We start from the raw sequence: 21,902 nt of genomic DNA on the forward strand, positions 1-21,902 counted from the left end.
TGAGTTTGCTGTTGGTTTTATTTCAAAGAAATCGTGTTTCTTGTGAAGGTATTTTGTAAACTATGTATGGACTGCTCTGTTTTTGTTGTTGTTTTTTGTCTGTTTGATTGTTTTTTTATTTTTGTTTTTTGTCTGATTTCTGATTGTCTTCGCCTAGTTTGCATTTTGTATTGCTTTCCCTTTACAGATATATATCGTTTCAAACTATGATTATGAAAAGATTTATCCCGATAATGCGTACTTTTTTTCTTCTGCAAGCTTCATGCTTTAAGAATGTCATTTATCCTATTAATATATTTTACTATGAAATGTAATACGCATTTATATATATTGTGCGCAATATGTTACCACAATTTAAGATGACGAATTGTGTAATATAAATAGTTTCAAACCGGAAAAGTGTTCATGTAAGCTAGTTATAAGAAGTTGTTTAAATATCATTCATTTACCTGAACCAGATAAAATAAGAATGTGGAAATCTGTGATTCTTATACTTTGTGTAATTCAATATGCACATGTAAGTTTTTAAGTACTACTTAAGTATAGAAATAAAAGGCTTTTCCTTTTATTTTTAAATTATTAAGCTTGTTTTTTCTTTTTTTAAATTTCTATAATATAAAACAATCGTACGTTCATCAGCACTTCGCAAAATCATAACATCAAACCAAACTATAGTTTACGCGAGGCATCAATTTGTGAATATTTATTAATGTGTTTCGCTTAAAAGACTATTGGTTCGTGTGTACCTTATAACGAGCATAAATAATGATAGGTTACAAAATCTCTGTGTTTGATTTTCAACAAATAGTGTTTGTTAAACATCAAATGAGTAAGGCATTAACTTAATATATTGTATTTTATAAACAGAAGGTCGGTGGTTTTCTCCGGGCACTCCGGCTTCCTCCACCAATTAAAACTGACCGCCACGAAATAGCCTGAATGTGGTACTTAAAAGTGGCGTTAAAACACCAAAAAATTAAAAATAAATAAATTGATTTGCAAAAAATTGTGTTCGGTAAACATCAAATTAGTAATATAAGGCAATAACTTTCCCCAAATATTGTATTTTATAAACTGTATGTTAAACACGTAGAAACGTTAAGATTCGTTTGACCAGTGTTACTTTTGAAGGTCACATTTTATTAAAAAGAAATTGTTGGTTTGCCGAAAAAGATAAAAATCTATGTGTAATTATTCATAATCATGTTAATTTCGACAAACATTTCTGAAATAAATATAATGATTCGATGTCGTCTGGTTTTTTGTATATCGTTTTTTCTGACATTTTCACTTATCCGCTAACGCTTGTTGTTTTATGATTTTGACAGAAAATCAATAATCATCTAGTGTTAAGAGATACACGCATATGATAGCTGTCATTGATGCAATATTATAATTGGATTTATCAAACTGAAATGATAAAAAGATTGAGTTTTCAAATCCCAGTCTCAATGAAGACTTTAATATCAATATGTGAACGATCGAGCTTGATTAAGTCCGATAATTTATAAATAAAAATATGAGAATCTGCTTCTCTTTTCTTTTTGGATAAACGAGATTCAATTTTGAGTGCCGTCCACATTATTGATTTTTACATTATATTAGGACAAGAAAAATACAAAAATCTTCATATATAAATCTTTTGGTCGAATGGAAGAAAACACAAATAAAAGACCATGTAACATTTAATGAAACATATATGTGTTTGTAAGGTTAATGGCTTAAACGACGTTATCTAAAGGTCAGTCCTTTTTATGCATAGTAACGCATGAGAGGAAAGGAGCCATCAGTATGGTTTATTTTAATAGTGTGATCGAATCGAATGGCTACAGATGTCTTCTGAGCGATTTGTTCTTTTTAAACTGTAATGTAGAAAATCTTTAGAAGTAGATAGTTCACAATATTTCAATTGAATTAAATTTTGATAAAAATTCGAGAGTGGCAAAAACTTCGAAAGTAGCGAAAACAAAGTGATTTCTGAAATCAAGAAATACCATAATCAATTGGTTATCGCAATTTAGACTTTCACTATTAAAATAAACTGCAAAATACACATTTACATAAGCTTGTTTCAGACATTTTTCACATTTGAAAAAAAGGAACCGACTTTTGTGTATTTTCATCTTTGGCTTGAGTAAGACCATAAGTTACACAATATCATGTAATTCTTGTTATATATGAACCTGGGAACTCAAAAACAGGGCATTTTGTACCAGCCAACAAAGTATATTTGTACTTGGCGACATACAAATCAATCCACCATGTCCAAAGATAAAACAGACAGAACAATGTATCGCAGAAAATAGTGTAAACTAAGCTATCATATGATTGATAAGTCTTTTTAAGGTGGTATGGGAGTCTAAAATAAAAATGATAGAATTTGTTCATACTTTGCCAAAATGTAGTATCTATTGATACATGTTAAAAAATATTATAAAAATGATAGGTCACCGTGCATTTTTTCAAGCTACGGGTCGTGACAAAATGACACATTTTGTATGGATTATACAGGAAAAAACACCATTTTGTGAATAGAAACTAAACGAAATGATAGAATTGTAAAATAAATTAGGAAAATATAGCTTTCAAACAATACTTTGATAATATCAAAAGAAAAGATAGGGTCACCGTGCGTTTTTTCCGGCTAAAATACAAAGTAGGAAAATTCCATGAACAATCCAACAGAAAATGCACTGTTTTAGAGTTACCTCCCCTTAAAATGACAATTTCAAAATATTTAAAAACAACCAAAAATAATCTACACTTGTACATATATTTATATTTATAAGTTATATTCTTATAAATTGGATCTTTTAAATGTAAAAACACATGAAATATCTGCATTCTTGCATCAAATTTTGCTAATTTGATAGAAAATATGGACCTTAGATTCTCTGTTTTTTACAATCCAAGATGGCGAAAAACACCCATACCACCTTAATTACGTTGTTTATACAGTAATATTATCTTTATTTATACAGTCAGCAACCAATCCACCATGTCCAAAGATAAAACAGACAGGACAATGTCTCGGGTTGCCGAAAACAGATAAATGTCAGACAAATAGTGAATGTGGACTTTGTAAGATTATGATAGCATTATCGATCAATTGTATTTTGAAGTATAGTTATTACGGTGAACTACAGCTGAAAACCAACGCCATTTAAGGATGTATAAATGTTGAATAATTATGATAGTTTCATTTATAAGTTTCAAGTTTTAGATTGTCCTGTTAGATGTTAAGCAATAAAAAGTAATATGCAATGTAACAAATATGGGTGCTCAGAAAATGACATTTGTTAAATGATTTATTATCAATTCATATACTAAACGCTCATAAAGAAATATACTGTTTTCACATGTGGAAACATTGAAGAAACAATAAACGGAAAAAAAATTATAGCAAACTGCAATTAACAATATCCACTGAATTACAGGCTTTCGAAACAAACTTCCAAACATGATGAAGACATATTTTAACAATCCACTTAATTGCGGTCTGCAGCTGGCATGTCAATAACTGCTAGTAGTCCTCTGTTAACTTATGTATCATTGTCATTTTTCTTATTTTTTCTTTAGTTACTAATTCTGACATCAGACTCGGACTTCTTTTATTTTTTCACTGCGCGAATTGCTGTGCGTCTATTTGTTTAATTTTCATTGGCTAGATGTATACAGGAGGGTTGAGATCTCACGACACATGTTAAACACCGACGTACGTTTGCGCCTATCTCATTTCAGGAGATTCTGGACTTTGGTAGTCTTATATGTCGTTTTTGCACTGAAGTAGTACACATCTTTGTTAAGTGGTTAGCTGGAGGTCGCCTCCGAGTGCCGGATTTTCTCGCTGTGTTAAAGACACATTGGTGACCTCTCTGAATTTTGTTTTCTTGTTCTATGGTCAAGTTGTTGTTTATGCCAGATTTAGTTTAGACAGGTTTCACTGAGTATTTATCAATCAATGTTGCTGCTATTTAATTTTAATATTGCTTAATAATAATAAGGGTTGATCTTTGTTAAAGTTTATTGATCAATAAGTTATTAAAGCTTCATTATATTATCCTATGATTATAGAAAACACAACTGAATATTCAATTCCCTTTCATTCTATTTTTTATATTTATTTTAAATATTCCAGACGAAATGTGTTGCCCTAAAGAATGTGGAAAAGAATGCGTAAGTAATAAAGTTGAACATGGAAAAAAGTAAAATCACAAAAATACTGAACTCAGAGGAAAATCTAATCGGAAAGTCCATTCTCACATGGCAAAATCAAATAATCAAAACACATCAAAAACGAATGGACAAGAACTGTCATATTCCTGACTTGGTACAGGCGTTTTCAAATGTAGAAATTGGTGGATTAAACCTGCCGCTGATGGTGGACGTTTCGTTCAAGAGGGTATCACCAGCCCAGTAGCCAACACTTCGGTGTTGACATGAATATCAATAATTTTGTCATTTTTATAAATTTTCTGTTTACTAAACTTTGAATTTTTCGAAAAACTAAGGACTTTCTTATCCCAGGCATAGATTACCTTAGCCGTATTTGGCACCATTTCTTGGAATTTTTTCAACATTGCTAACCAATTATAATTTTCCTTGTCGATTTCAGAAACACCCGTGTTTCATTTGTTTATTAATTGTAATTGCCTTTATGCAATCTAAATGACATAGCAAAAATTGATTATTGATAAAAAAAATCTACAAAATAAAAGAATAAATTAAGCAATTTGCAGTGCTTATAGGTAAATTGTTGAACGTTGAAAAGTAAACAAAACTACAGGACTTTAAATTCCAATTGATCAGTGTTGGTCAATATCAAAAGTGATGTACATGTTTTTGTTTCAATTATTCTTTCAGACATCGAAGCGCAAATCAGGCATATGTCCTACCTTTACTGACAAACCATTGAGTTTTTGTAGCGTAGCACGCATTGGTTCTGGTTGTGGTGGTAATGACGATGACTGCTCCGGTATGTATACTTTGTTCTTTTTAAGTCTTAACAGAATACAAATCAAGAAAATAAACATTGTGTTCACAATTTAATTAAAGACAGGTATATGTCAAATACAGAAACCATTCGCCGACATGGCAATCAAGATAAGCTTTAGTAAAATTGCAGCTCTAAACCCGATTGGGAATACTAAATAAAGCTTGTCATTAAAGGTGTAATACCACCAAATCATGGTACGTCACATCCGGATGTATACGAAAGTAGGTCGGAAAAAAAGATTCCCTTGAATTTGACAGTTGTAGGTAATTCATCCTATATTTTATTGCAGTAAAAACATTTCTGTGTCATAAACACATGTCTTGGGTATTTCAAAACATCATTATTTTTGGGGGGGGGATTTCTATAGAAAATTTTGTAATCTTTACATGGTGACTAAACCTTGTACACAGATAAAATAAGGGGAGAAATTTGATTGGTTAACTTCCAATGATGGGATTTTTCTTATAATCAAATGTTATTTGAATTTTTTTCTATAGTACTGAACAGGATAAAACTTTTCTCATGCCAAGTATTTCTTTATTTGAAACAAAGATAAATTCTGCAAATTTAACAAAGACTAATAGGGGAAAATCAATGGTGGTTTTACACCTAAAAAGAATATTCACCAAACTTTATTTGGCTTATTCCTCATTATTTATAACACATTCCTTGCTACAACATAGCCATGAGGAAGATGTATAAAATCATCCTTCTGTATAACGGTCATCTTCAAATTGGTTGACCAATATTTTCGGTCTATAAGCAATTCATTGGAGACATGTGTTCGTGGTTTTAGATTCTTATATACAAAGACATTGTCCCATTCCCGATTATGACATGTTCATTCGGGTGCAGCCACAGATCGCAAAAAAAACTAAAACAACGATAATTCCAAAACGGGGATACCAACTTTAACCTCCGTAGAAATACCGGAAATTGGGTTCGATAAACAATGGAACACCGTATTTTAAAACCTTATAGGCTAGGATGTGAAAAACTTTAGGTCACTTTTTTGCTTTCAACAATGACAAAAACGTATACAAATGATATGTGAAAAAAGTGATTCAATACTATCATACAAACCTACGACCTGATCAAAGCCTACAAAATAAAGCAATATCTGATAAAAGGAGAAAACATATATATTCCTATTGTGGTACCCACGTTTCCTCCATGTTCGTTCCCTCTAAATATGTACGTGTAATGAGTAACAGAATGGATATTCTCAGTGGAAACTAACCTGAATGATATCAATGAGCCGTACATGAGACAATCCTCTGTTTTATGGGTCTTGCATATGTCAGTATTGAATTTTTATATGATTTTGTAGACTGTTGTTTGTCTTTACGTCTTTTTCTGTTTGACCGTAATATTTTTTTCTTTTTCCTGGATTAAGGTTTATTGTCGAATGGTCTCTACTCTTTATTTTTAATCAATGAAAAAGACTGGACAACAGTCTTCTGGCTCTGGACATGTTAACAACGAATAAGGCGTTTGAAGCTTCTTTTCCAAGTGAGGGATGAATTTAGCTGAAATTTTATCATGCAATTCGTTATTGTATGGGTATCTTGAATAAATAGATGAACGGCTGTTTAACGTCAAGTTCCGATTATTGCATCCTGATATGCTGTGAAGATAAACCAAGCTGACTACGCGTTATGGCCCATGGTTTTACTTATTGTTGATAGCTATACGGAGACCAATAGTTGTTAATCTCTATGTGATTTTGTTTTTGTTGAAGTTATTTCTCATTGACAATCATACTCACTTATATTTTTTCTTATTGTACAAGAACAACAATTATTATATGTATATTATAGCAATAAATGTATTTTTGGAACATTTTCCACTTAGAATAGAACATTGTATACATTGGAGTTTCATTTTGAATACCCGCGTACTCCCTTTTAAACAGGTACTAAAAAATGCTGTCCAGATATATGTGGATCTCGACAGTGTAAAGAACCTGCACCAGTGAGTAGATTTTAAAAATTCGCATAAACTACGATTAGGCTGATGAATTCTGGTTAAATGTTACATAGTCGTAAAAGAACAGGGGCGAACGATACCAGAGGGGCAGTCAAATTGGTGTTTACAGAATACAGAACATAAATTAAAAAGCCAAAATACAGTGCCAAACATGAATAGTAAAAAATAACGAATTTTTTTTTTTAGAGTTTGCAATATGAGGAACAGAGAACAATGGTAAATACAAAATGAACGAAGCGAATGGCGATTATCTAAAATCCAAAACAAATCTTTGTAATGCAACTGCTTGACAAATGTTTATAGCTCACACAAATGTATCTGCTAATTCAGTATTTTGTAAACATATTATAACTCTAAAGTAGTACACTTTTATTATAATTTATAATCCTTGCTTTTGCAATAAGCACATATGGTTAAACCTATACAACATTGAACTGCTACAGAAACAAACGTCAACACACATAAAGATGGACTTTTGATAACAGCTGCCATATTCTAGGCTTGGTACAGAACATTTAAAAAAATTAGCGGGTTGAACTTGTTTTTATGGCTAGCCAAACCTGTCGCTTATATGGCAATGTTACAAATATCGGTAGCATGACAACTTCAAGTTGCAAGATAGAGTTCAAATGAACGCAAGAACACTCAGGACAGATAAATACATAAACAAGCAATAAAATAGTAAATTACAACATGTACTAATATTAACATTAAAAATTAACACGGTTAATGAATCCTGTAATATTGATACTTGAAATAAAGCAATTGACATTTTTGTTTTGATTTTCTGGTATTTAAAGAAAAATCCATATTGTAGAAGGATCGACCAGAGTGTCCTTCTTTCCCAAAAAACATCCCATGTTTCGTTTACCAGCACGATTGTAGTCACGAAAAGGAATGTCCCCAAGGTAAGTACATTTAGATTTGATTTTGATTTTTGGTGTTTAACGCCACTTTTAAGCACCGCATTAAGGCTATTTCTTGGCAACCAATCTTTTTGGTGGAGGAAGCTGGAGTACCAAGAGAAAACCAGCGTTCTCGATAGGAAAACTGACAACCCTAATCAATTAAGATGGAAGTCGAGTGCACCCGCACGAGTGGGTTTCGAACTCTCAACCTCAGTGTTGACTGGCTAGTGATTACAGTAGTAACTACTTACACCACTGGGCAACCGAGGCACCAAATACATTCAGATATTAAGGTTTAAATCTAAAACATCGAACATTTTGGGATTATGTATTTGATTGACAATCTTATTAAAACCGTCACTGAAAGTAATTTAAAAAAAAAATTTCGAAATACTAAGGATTTTCTTATCCCAGTAATGGTTACCTCAGCCGTATTTGGCACAATTTTTTTAGATTTTGAGTCCTCAATGCTCTTCAACTTTGCATTTATTTGGCTTTATAACCATTTTGTTCTGAGCGTCACTGATGAGTCTTGTGTAGACGAAACGCGCGTCTGGTGTCTTAAATTATCATCCTGGTACCTTTGATAACTTTTTAGGACATTTACCTGAATTTTAACTTAGTCTTAAGGTAATAATCGTATAAATGATGATAATTCAACTCAATCATCCTTCGTCCCTGAATTGGTAAATTACAAAAGCATGTTACTGATCAGTGCATAAAATCATATATAATAAATAAAATGTGTTATATCATGTTATCGGTGATCTTTATATTCATTATCAAAAGTTTTCGCGATGACCAGGACGATATCTGTTTTATAATGCTTAGTCTTAGTGTCTCCTTTTTATGTTGTGAGGATGACTTCCATCGCTGCAATCATCTATGAATCAAATGTGTCTTTTCAGGTCAAATATGTTGTGGTGTTACTTGTGGAATAGGATGTGCAAAACCAGTAAAACCGAATGTTAGTATACAAAATCCAAACGTTGTTTGCGAAACTTTTAAGTCTTTCAATCATTTGTTCTTTTGATAATCGGTTGTTAATTGAATTGTTTATGGATTATTTAAGTCATGGTTACCAATACCAGCAAGACAGTGTTAGTTTTAGATAAGTTTCGCCTATTTGAAATTGTTTTCAATGTCCGCTCACTTCTTAGATACTAGCTGCTTAAGTCGAACACCATTGATGAGTCTTAAGTAAACGAAATGCACATTTGAACGGTTTAATTTTTAAGGTATTTTAACTGTATAACGTCATCTTGGATAATTTTATAGCAGAAAAAATCGGTTAATTTATCTGCTCCGAGTGTAAGATTGTTTACTAAAAAAAACGAAAAAATATTTGTATGATCTAAAAAGTCAGTAGAAATGTAATTCAAGTTTATTTTCGTTGATCTTTATTAAACAAATACGCAATATTATGATAAAATGTTAATCATATATTGCTCTTTAAGGTGGTACCTAACACTACAGGGAGATAACTCTGTAAAATCAGCAGAACGTTTTAATGACGTTGTGTTTTTAAGGGAATATTAAGCTTCTCAATGATCAAAATAAGTTTTTGTCAAACTACTATATAACCAGTGTAATTTTTATGATTAAACGGTTGGTTCAAATTTTTTGAAATTTTTATATTTTTGTCAAAAGGTCAAAGTAAATACTTTGTAAAAATTTTAAGAAAATTAAACGAGCCAAATTAATTTTAGTTCAAGTGTTAGGTACCACCTTAAATGGTCAGAACTATATTTCTTTCATTTGTGCATTGCAATATCTGTATTTTCATAGAGTATGCATATCTAGTCTATTGTTTAAGCCACCAAAACCAAGACAGGGAGTTTGTCCGCCAGTTCCTAAAGACGATCCAAACGTTTGTAACCTTGTAGATGTACGATATGACTGTGACACGGATTCAGATTGTACAGAAAGTAAGAATACAAATAACTCTAAAATAAATCACAAAAATACTGAACTCCGAGGAAAATTCAAAACGGAAATGCCCTAATCAAATGGCAAATTCAAATGATAAAAGACATCAAACGAATGGACAACAACTGTCATATTCCTGACTTGGTAAATGCTTTTCAAATGTACAAAATGGCGGATTGAACCTGGTTGCATTGTAAAGCCCTAAACCTCTCACTTGTATGACAGTCGCATCAAATTCCATTATATTGATAACGATGTGTGGAAAAAAATAGGCATAAGCGGTAAAATAGTCAAAATTTAGATACAGCAGTCATCACTGTGTCACAATCAATAAAGATATTTCAGAATAATTCGAGCTGAAACGCATATCTCCATCGAACAACATCACCCAACATGAGAAATAAATACAAACATGATATGACATGATTTAATTCAAAAACATAAATAAATGTAGTAGTCTATTTCAAGTTATTATAAAGGCACAAATGCATTTGGTATTTTGGTAGCACAAGTTCTGATATTAACTAAAACAAAAGCAAACACAGCTTAGTTGTGGACACGATTAATATTATTTAGACAATACAGAAAATAACAAATCAGTTTACATTTGAGGAAAAGAGTTCAGTTATATTGTACTCATTGTTGACTAATTTGCTTGCTTATATAGCCATTTGCAATATATTTTGAATGTCAAGCTAGCAATTTGGTTCCTCAGTATACATAAAAGACAAACTATTTTGCTGAATCTATACAAAAATAAGAAGATGTGGTATGGTTGCCAATGAGACAACTCTCCACCACATACAAAGTGACGTGGCTTGTTATTTATTACGTCTACGTCTATGAATACTGAAAGATAATGACGGTTTAAGCTAATGTCATTAGTCCTTCGACCTGAATATTTGTGCAATATAAAGTCAATTGAAAATGCCTTTTTTGGCATTCCAAAGCTAGAATTTTTTTCATATCATTTAAAAAAATTATATAAATAAAAGTAATAATTAAAGTAAGTGTAAATTTTCCTTAAAAACTATCATTACGAAAATTTTAAGTGTTAATTCACAAAACTATTTCCTGTAAGTTAGTTTTACCCTTGTTTATTATATATGATATGATAAACTATGTTTAGTCCTTCTTATAATAACATATTAACAATTTTAAAAATTGTTTCCGTACGTATCTACGTCATCTTATATTTTTTCATTTAAGGAAATAAGAAATGTTGTGGGACGCCATGCGGAGGACGAGCATGCACTAGTCCTATAAAGGTATGTTATCTTTGTATAAGGTAAAAGTCTTCATAGTATATTACTATTATTTAACAATAAAGACTGTATAAAAATTTAAAGAGTATGGAAATAATCTAGTAAACATATTTCACTTATACACGGGTTTTATTAAATAAAAAGGCAATTATCACAAACGTTATGAATCAAGTGTCCAAGATGAAGAACAGAAGAAACATAATCTTCAAAAATTTCAAATCGCAATAGGAGAAGTGGTATGATAGCCACTGAGACAAGGTTCAAATGATGTGGATATAAGCAAACATAGGCAATCGTGCGGCCTTCAACAATAAGAAAAACCTATACAATAAAAGTTGTAAAGTCTGCTATAATAAGACTGACATGATAATTATGAATAAATCAATTAACAAAACTAATTACTAGTACCTAATTTAGAGCAAATTAATGTACGAAAACCAAATATGACATACATAAACCAACAACAACCACTGAACTACAAACAACGGTTTTTGGACAGGAATATATATTATATGGCGCAAAACCCTCTACCTTACGTAGGACAGTGGTTAAACAACGCAATATCTTAACTAACTATCAAAATCAGATCAATACAAAGCTAAAAAAATTACTACGTTAAAGACTGGACGTTGCAGTGTATTAATTCATCCCAACAGCAAAAAAGACACTAAGTTAATATCTCAAAGTAATCGAGATCGGCCAGATAGTTTAAAGCCAATAACAAGTAACAAAAATATTTATCTATTTATAAAACGCAAATCAATACACATCCAATATTATATGGATGTTGTATCAATACGGCATTAATAGCCAGAGAAAAACATGATCTTACGCAATATTAATGTTAAATTATAATCAATCTTGCTTTAGAACGTTCGAATTAAGTTCCGTTATATTAATAAAGATAATGGAAATGGCATTATTCCTAAATCATGTTTTTTCTTAATTCTAAATAGGGTGATCGTACTGGATGTCCACCGTGTTCCAACAGCCAACCGAGTACAGGTTGTCCCGCGTGCATACAATATCAGCAACTGTGTAACTCAGACAAGGAGTGTAATCGAGGTCAGTAAATTGTACAAAAAACAATGACATCCATAAACTTGCAACATGAACAACAATATTTGAGAAGACCCTAATTAACTAGAATGTTCAAATAATCTTTTTGTCTTTTATTTGTAAAACTATTTGACAGGATTTTGTCTAGAAATACTTTCCTACTCAGGTGGACACACTTTGGTTGCTTTAGAATCTGAAAGTGTTGTCTGATTACAGTGTACATCGTTGGCCTACCATACACATGACTGATATTAATGACCATGATCTGTGAGTGCAGGAACATTTGTACTATTACTAAGTAGACTTTCCCATTAAAGCACACACAATTTGTTAAAAAATATAGCTATTAGTCCGCTATTAGTCCTAGTGTAAACAACATATGAAATTAGTAGTTTTCAATGTCTATCAAATTATTTTATCCTCGAAGCTTGTGTTGCTCTTTTTTGTCATCTGAAACAAGTAGATAGTGTGTTGCTATTTGAATTCATACTCATAGGAAAGAACAAATAGTCTTGATTGGTCACCCTCTTATTATATTATTATGATATTTGACATATGCATGTTGGTTTAACGATATATAGCATGGTATCGTTACTTTAAAAATCAGGCCAAACACTCTGATTATGTGTATGGCCTATAACTTAGCTTAGTGTCGTCAGAGAGCAATTAATCTTACTTAAGTTTAATCTAAAGAAAAACTTTCAGTTCAGTCGACAAACATTCGTGTAATATGCAATTTTTTAGTAAAATAAATATAAAAAAACAATAGGAAAGAAACACCCATGCATTTGATTATATTTGCTCGATTAACGTCGAATGGAAACTATTTAGGATGGATAATATGCTGATATCAAATATAATAATTACACAATGATTGCATTGCACATTCTTACGAAAAATCTTGAGAAAATATGGCATCAAAATATAACATTACAACTGTTCAGCAGTTGTCGTATATGAGAGACCGTTGAATTTCACGTTTGGTTGGTTTTACACTGGTCATTTGTGGGACTCTTTACAGCTTGCTGTTCGGTGTGAGCCAAGGCTCCGTGTAGAAGACCGTAACTTAACCTATAATGTTTTTTTATAATTTTACAAATTGTGACTTGGATTGAGAATTGTCTCATTTGCACACACACCACATCTTTTGTGTATATCTAATGTCTTATTTGTGTTTTATAATTTTTCAGGTCATCTTTGTTGTTTTAACCCTTCCTGCGGTACATCATGTAAAAGAACATATGGTCGATGAAATTTATTCAATTATAACATAACTAATTGGGTCAATTATAGAAATAAAGACTGAATTAACCAGCATATGTTTTTGTTGATGCTTTACAGTTAGTGATTGGTTTTACTTTTACATTTAATTTGATTCAGAACTTTTCTTTTTTAATTTTCCTCGGTGTTTAGTATTTTTGTGATTTTATTTCTTACACCATACACTTTATACAATTACACTCTACACCATTGCACTAGACACCTGGCACCTTATTTAATTACACCATTTGCACCCTACAATATACTGACATTACGACTTTCGTTTTGTAGATAAGTCGTTAGTTTCTAAAATGTTAAGAATCTGTCTAACAGATGTCATATTAGCAATAATAGCACATGGTGATACAAATGTACCACAGCTTCTTAATTGTATATAGAAGAATAAGATATACAAATAACTTGGCAGATATCGTCAATTGAAACCTTATATTACCTGGTGTCTTGGAATGGTGAGTTTCAGACCTTTTTTTCGACTAAAATAAATAAATGGTTTTTTTCAGTTGTTTACTTGCGAAGCAAGATCTGTAACTTAGTCAATATGGATAAAATTAAAGACCACAAACAGACCACTTTAGCCGACTATTGTATGAGAGAGAGAGAGAGAGAGAGAGAGAGAGAGAGAGAGAGAGAGAGAGAGAGAGAGAGAGAGAGAGAGAGAGAGAGAGAGAGAGAGAGAGAGAGAGAGAGAGAGAGAGAGAGAGAGAGAGAGAGAGAGAGAGAGAGAGAGAGAGAGAGAGAGAGAGAGCAAGTGAGGACAGACAGACAGAAAAACAGACAGAGTATTGGAGAGGAGCCGAAAGATACATTGCTAAAAGCAAATATGTTCAGAAATTGAGCCCTAAAAAGTGTTATTATCCTTGAAAGACGAATTATGGCTAATCCTATCACTATCATCCTATGAGTACTTACCCAACGGATATGATGTAAACAAGATTGAAACAGTCAGATAAAACATGATAGTATGCGACGTCATAATATATTTAGTTGAAACATATGTTATTGTTCAGCACAAATGGATTAGACAAATTTGTTCAACTTAGTTCCCTCTTCTCCATAATATATTTACATAAAATCAACAGAATAGTAGGACAATACATGTTTCATATATAGATATAGGAAGATGTGATGTGAGTGCCAATGAGACAAAATAACAATTTAAAAATTAAACCATTATAGGTTAAAATACGGCCTTCAACACGGAGCCTTGGCTCACACCGAACAACAAGCTATAAAGGGCCCCAAAATTACTAGTGTAAAACCATTCAAACGGGAAAACCAACGGTCTAATCTATATAAACAAAACGAGAAACGAAAAACACGTATATATTACATAAACAAACGAAAACTACTGTACATCAGGTTCCTGACTTAGGACAGGTGCAAACATTTGCAGCGGGATTTAACGTTTTAATGGGCCCAAACCTTCTCCTTTTTTCTGAAACAATAGCATAACATCACAACATAGAAATACATACGATAAAATATCAATTGGCAGATTTAACTCAATCAAAAAACGTATGATTACACAATGAACGAATAAATTTGATCTGCGATATCTGAATACAAATGCACAGTTAATTAACCCCTTCCTGTTCCCATCGGTACTCTGATACCGATGGGCTATATTTTTGGGTAACTAACTTGTGCAAAGTATTGAATCTTTGACATTTGTTGACGTACAGAAGTGGTTGATGGCTCAAATCAATCCCCTATATCACAGCTGTGTGATTAGTGGTGCCTAAAACTTCTTCCGAGTACGGTTTGGTATCAAATCGCCCCTAACGGACAACGTTTTCTCCTGTAAAAACCGTGTTTTTTTTTTTATTTGAACTTAATATTTCCGTCGAGTATGGGAAAATAAACTGTTGATTTTAGGGGCAATATGACTTTTTTTTATTAACTTCGCCGTGTATTTTTGAGGGAAACTATTCAAAGTATGATTAAAACTTGTACTTAAGTGAAAAAAGTGATTGAAAGTGTACCAACGCAATCATTTACTTGAAATGCACTCTCAATTTGTGGTCATTTCTTTCCAAATTAATTGAAAAAAAGACAAAAAAGACAAAAAGTCATGAATTTTTTTTTTTCGAAGTTGAAATAAATGTAACAGAACATTGTTTCTGATGTGCCTGGTTATGGAAATGTCGAAAACACTTTTGTTCAAATAAAGAAACCGGTTAACGTCTAGAAAAAAATGGCAGACTAAAGTATGATATCATCCTATATTTGCTCAAAATAATGGGTTTTACAACAATTCTATGTTATATCGAGACTTAATTTCTAAACGAAAACAGTAAACAGGCTGATTATTTGATTACTTTCACTTCGTTGTTTTATGAAAGAGTTAAGTATTAAAATTTCGATATATTAAACTGGAACTCCCGTGGTCCAGTGGGAAGCTGCACTAGCCCATAGCAGGAAGATTGCATGTTCGAACCTCAAAGCCGGAGGTGAAAAAATAATTTCCTATATTAAATGAAACTTAACTTAACTTTACTTTCAATTTCAAAAAGAGGGTCATGAATACATACAAAAGTCAACTTAAAAACAATGTTTGTATGTTTTTAAAAAATGTGTGTCCTAATTGCACCCCCCCCCCCTTAAACTAAAACCTCATAGGCCCAAAACACCAAAGTTATTATTGGTAATTCATTGAATCTTTACTTTCAAAGTCAAAATTCCATGTGCTGCTTGGAAAAACATAATTAAAGCTAAAATTTGTGTCAAGTATAAGATTTTGACGAAAAAACGGCTGAAAACCGTTATTTTGCATGTTGCGGGCATCCACGTTTGGGGGGCATATAGCACGTATTTCCTCCAACTATACCATAATGGTAACTTTCCTGTGTCTATCAGACTTAGGACATTGCTTTGACACTTAAACTTTATCCTATTAGCCCTTATAAAAGTCTCCACACGACCTTTTTCGGAAGACTTTTGTATTTTTTTACTTTTTTTTCGCAAGTCACGTGACTTTTGGACAGATAACACGTGACTTCAAAAGACAAAATTTCTGATATATTATTTTTTTTGAAATATTTTATCATTTATCTCTCAAATGGACCTAAAACGACCTTTATGTAAGCCTCAGTGCGAATGCTATATGGGATTGAACTTTGATAGTGTCTTTCCATAAGTTTACGTCCAATTTGGCGGAACGTGAAAGGGTTAAATATTAGAGACAAGCATTCATGACCAAAAGGCTAACAAACAAATTCAAACACACTGAGAAATATTTAACCAATCAATGTTCACTTTAGAAAAAAACCGTTTTTTTATAATCTTGAAGTTTATACAAATGTTGTAAGAATAAGTGAAAAATTGGAGATATTACAAATAATCAAAGCTGGTATACAGACAAGATCCATATAAATAAAAAATGACAAAAAAGCATTATAAACAGTATCAACAGGTCGAATTAACAAGAAAATACGATTTGAGAGTACTCGCAGTCACTGACAGCTAGTTAAAAGCCAAAACCAATTAATTGTAAAAAATCATGCATCAGAGACTAAAATCGACTAAAACACATCACAGGGATTTAGTATTTTAACGTCATTAATAGTCAAAGAAGACATGACTTGTGCAATGCCAAAAATAAATGTATCGACAGGTAGTAGTATAGTGAAGAGCGACTTCTATAGAAATAAAAGTTAACGTGGCTGTGTCCCCTATACATCTCGCCTCAAAAGATAATGAAATTTAGTTATGTTTTAATTTGCTAATGACAAAATCAATATAAGTGCCACTGTGAACTAAATTCAGAGATCTAATTACAATATTGGTACGATAACCCTTACTTATAAGTTTGTTTAAAGGTTCGATGAGTTTACAAGGATCACATAGTGATTTCCTCGCTTTAAGTACAATATTACCATAAAATTTAGGATGAGAAATACCATTTTTAATAAGCTTTCTACAGGTATAGCCAAATTTACTAATCAAATCTTTGTATCTATGAAAGAATTTAGTAAAAGTTTTAAGTAATTTATGGTATCGAAATCCCTGACACAACAATTTACCAGTGATGCATTGATTACGTTCGTTAAAATCTATGACATCAGAACACACACATGCAAACCGAACGAGTTGCGATATATAAACACCGTATGATGGAGCCAAAGGCACATCGCCGTCTAAAAAAGGAAAATTAACAATTGGAAATGAAAAATCGTCTCTTTTGTCGTAAATTTTAGTGTGAAGTTTCCCGTTTGAAATTGAAATGTCTAAATCTAGAAAAGGACAACTGCTGCTGTTTATGTTAGATTTAGTTAAAGTAAGTTCGTTTGGGTAAATTTCTGAAATATATTTAGAGAACTCTGGCTTATTCAACGAAAAAATATCATCCAGATAACGGTAGGTATTTTTGAATGTATCAACCAAATGTAACAATGATGGGTCTTTACTGAGTTTGGTCATAAACTGACATTCATAGCAATATAGAAATAAATCTGCTATTAAAGGGGCACAGTTGGTGCCCATAGGAATACCTACTACCTGACGATACACTTTATCGCCGAAACGTACATAAATGTTATCAAGCAGAAAGTTTAAAGCTTCAATCATATCCTCACATTTCCAGTAAGTGTATCTAGCATACTTTCCTTTTTCGTTACGGAAAAAGGCCTTAAACGCGTTACAGCAAATAAAATTACAATGAGATTTTTCGAAAGACCATTTTATCAAATACAAAAAAAAATTCTTTATAAGATTGTGATGAAGTGTAGTGTACAGAGTAGAAAAATCATAACTGTCAACAGAATTGTAAGGACCATTGAAAGCATGTATTTTATCTAAAACCTCTAAAGAATTTTTAACACTCCAAAAATAATTAATACCATTATTTTCATAAGCTTTATTACAAAAGTTAATAACCAGTTCTTTGATAGTATTAAGGGAGGTGGTTAGAAGCACTGATAAATTAGTAGTAGAACACTTACTCGAAGCGGAGATGAAACGGAATTTAAATGTTTTTTTGTGTAATTTCGGTAACCAGTACATGGTAGGGACTTTCAAATGTTCGGAAGATGCTTTAAGCTGGGCAGTGGCAGTGGTATGCTTGTTAACGATTTGACTCTCTGTGGTGCGCACTGACCTGAATGTAGAGGAATTGATAATTTCGTTTTGAAGAACTTTCGTGTAGTATATGCGTCACACCACCACTACATTATTTACTGCCTTGTCTGCCGGTACGAACACAAACCGCTCTGCGAGTACCTTCATATGTCTTGTTGTGTACAGTAGATAAAATGCGTTGTGTATAGATCGTGTTTATTCTAACGCCATTGCTATATAAATACGGTCAAAATTACATAACTGGTAGCAACTTTAAGAAGTATATATTCGCGCTAAATTCCCGACATTCTCGGGGCCGGCAAAAGTTAAAATATGAAATTATTAATTACACTAAATGTCAATCGAATAGATATTACTGAGTATTAAATAATTAATTGTCTAACTAAATAATTAATTGTCTTTCTAAAACAAATTCAAATAATTATCTTATTAACTTTTCACTTTTAACGACAATCACTTTTGGGTAGTCCATTTCTTGATGTTCTCTCGAGCTCGGACAGATGCTTCTCGTTTTGGTAGAACTCTTGTCAATCTCTCTGTTGAAGTATTATCATTTTTTTCGTCTAAATTGTTAATGTTTGTTCGAACTCCGAGCGGGTGCAGTTTTACTATAGGACATGAAGGACGTCCTGCACTAGTTCGTATTATAGCTGTTCGTGTAAAACCATCGTTTCCGGTGCTCAATTCATCAACAACGGCAATGTTCCATCGGTTTTTTGGTAATTTATCATCTTGGACTTGCACTACATCTCCAACTTGAATAGTTTGTAAATTGTTTCCTGTTTGGCGGTGAAACTCTCTTAGAGTCGTTATATACTCGGATTTCCACCGGTTCCTCAAATGCTCCATTAAACTCGACTATTTATTCAAATGTTTATGCAGTTCTTTGTTTTCCACTATTCACGGCAAAGTACTCAATATTCGGTTGTGAATACGGCGTTAAAGTTATTCTTCTTCCGTACAGTAAGTATGACGGAGTTAACGGCTCCTCGTCCTCAATATCCGGTGATACGTAGGTCAATGCTCTATCATTAATGATGGCATCTATTTCTGTCAGAATTGTTTAAAGTGTATCCATGGTAACGTCAGATCTACCTAATGTCCTCAAACAAGTTTTTGTAATTCCTATAAAGCGTTCCCACCATCCACCATACCAGGGCGCTCTTTCGGTATAAATCTCCAAGTTGTTCCATAAGTTGACAACGTATCGTTTAGCAATGGTGATTGGGTTAATTTCTTTAACGTTTCCGAAGCGGCTAAATATGTCGAGGCGTTATCCGAAGTCATGGTCTGTGGTCTAGATTTAGCTTGTAAAAATCATTTTTCTGATAGGTCCGGTACAACTTCCAGGTGTACAGCGCTTGTTGAAGCACAAGCAAATAGGCATATATAAACCTTGTTTTTAGTATCATGCTTATCTCTAACGTACAGCGCTCCGGTAAAGTCGACGCCGGTAATTGTAAAAGGCGGCGCTTCCAGTAATCTTACTTTTGGGAGTGGCGGCGGATCAGGTGCTGTATATGGTTTACTGTTGATTTTTCGACAAATTACGCTATTTCGCAAAATTCCTCTTACATATTGGCGAATTCGGGGTATCCAGTAAGTTTGTCGTATCTCAGTCACTGTTGATAAAACTCCTGAATGTTTCATGAACTTGTGTATATCAAGAACAAGTAATTTCGTAAAAGGATGACTTCTAGGTAACAAATAAGGATATTTCGTATTTTCACAAACAGGTGCGTTATGAATTCTCCCTCCACAGCAAATTGCGTTTTTGTTATTCATGTACAATATAAGTTGTCTAACTAAAACAGTAGGTTTAGTATCCTTTAATTTCATGTATAGCATTTCGTCCTTAAATGAAGTTCTTTGGCAATTAAGTATCCAACACTCTATTGCATCCTGCAATTCCTCTCTTGAAACGTATTTTGCCTTAAATCTCTGTAATATTGGCGAACGGCATTTTCTTATAAATCGTAATAAATAAGCTGTTATTCGTAGTAATTTTGATAATGTATTATATCTAGTAATTTGCACAATTTGGTGTATTCCCTGTTGATTATCTATTTCATTATCCGCTGTAACTTGAATCTTCTATATCTGTACTGGTTAGTTATACTGTTGTCTCATGTTGCTACCATGACGGCCATTTTGATGTATCAGTGATCCATTCGGGCCCGTTGAACCATTGTGTGTTCTTTTCAAACTGTGACACGCTTAGTTCTCTAGTAAGAAGGTCAGCTGGATTATCTTTCGTTGGGCAATATCTCCATTCTTGTGTATTGGTCAATTTTCATATTTCCTTTACTCTGTTTCGTATGAACCTTTTCAATTGCTTTGAAGTTGATAACCACTGTAAAACTATCTGACTGTCTCACCAAAATGGTATGTCTTCTACGTGTAAAACTGATTTAACGTGATCGGCTAGTCGTGCTCCAATCAGTGCGGCCATTAATTCCAGCTGTGGTAGTGTCAGTTGTTGAAGCGGTGCTACTGTATTCTTTGCAATAACTGAAGATGACTCATGATGGTTACATATGTAAACAGTTGCTCCGTATGCAGTTGTACTAGCGTCTACAAAAACGTGAAGTTTTGTTTTCTAATTTGTCAATTGGAAAAATACGGTCTTTTCAATTCTGAATAAGTCGTTTTCATCAAATCCTTTGCTTAAATTTTCCATGTTGTCTGTATTTCTAATGGTAGTGGCTCATCCCATCCGTACTTCTTTTCCCACAGACATTCTGCATTAAAAAATTTGCTCGTATTGATACAGGGCTAACTAATCCTAGCGGATCGTAAATACGTGACGACTGTTTAAGAATTAATTTCGTAATATTTGGTACTTCAATATCAAATAAGTCAACTTTTTGAAAAGTGATCGTATCTTTAACTGTATCCCATTTAAGTCCAAGTATTTTGACAAAAGTTTCTTTTTCCACACACATTATGTTGTTTAGCTTAATCTGTAAGTTTTGAGCAATTTGAACTCCATGACCGAATGTTGAATTTAGCCTCCGACATCAATGATCTGGCTTGTAAAAAATACTTTGCGGCGTCATCTTAATTTTCCAAACTGGACAAGTGTTTAAGTAGTGTTGCATTTAGGATGATCGGTGAACTTGTTGCACCAAACAAAATAGCTTTAAATCGATATGTTGTAAGAGTACGTACTGCTGGGATTATCTGTGTCGCTCAACTTAAAAAAGCGAGTAAAATCTCGATCTTTCTCATCTAATCCAATATGTAAGAAAAAGCCTGTTCAATGTCTGTACTTATTGCGTACTTCTTGGTTCTAAATCCCATTAATATTTTTGTCAAGTCGTTCAAGTCTGGTGGCGTTGACATTAGGCAATCATTCAAACTTGCGTGATCTGGCGACCTTTTACAGCTACAGTCGTA

At 32.7% G+C, this 21,902-nt stretch overlaps 1 protein-coding gene across 1 annotated transcript; it reads left to right on the top strand.

Moving 5' to 3' along the window:
* Positions 1–370: 370 nt before the first annotated feature.
* Positions 371–13,461, top strand: LOC134719100 (WAP four-disulfide core domain protein 3-like). Its single transcript, XM_063582045.1, has 11 exons — positions 371–517; positions 2,982–3,081; positions 4,139–4,176; positions 4,864–4,975; positions 6,912–6,970; positions 7,803–7,893; positions 8,802–8,860; positions 9,710–9,821; positions 11,032–11,090; positions 12,044–12,152; positions 13,337–13,461. Exons 1-11 carry the CDS (start codon positions 470–472, stop codon positions 13,396–13,398), a joined length of 849 nt encoding a protein of 282 aa, XP_063438115.1. The 5' UTR covers positions 371–469; the 3' UTR covers positions 13,399–13,461.
* Positions 13,462–21,902: the final 8,441 nt, after the last annotated feature.

This window comes from Mytilus trossulus, chromosome 5, assembly GCF_036588685.1.
Source record: "Mytilus trossulus isolate FHL-02 chromosome 5, PNRI_Mtr1.1.1.hap1, whole genome shotgun sequence".
Lineage (NCBI taxonomy): Eukaryota > Metazoa > Mollusca > Bivalvia > Mytilida > Mytilidae > Mytilus > Mytilus trossulus.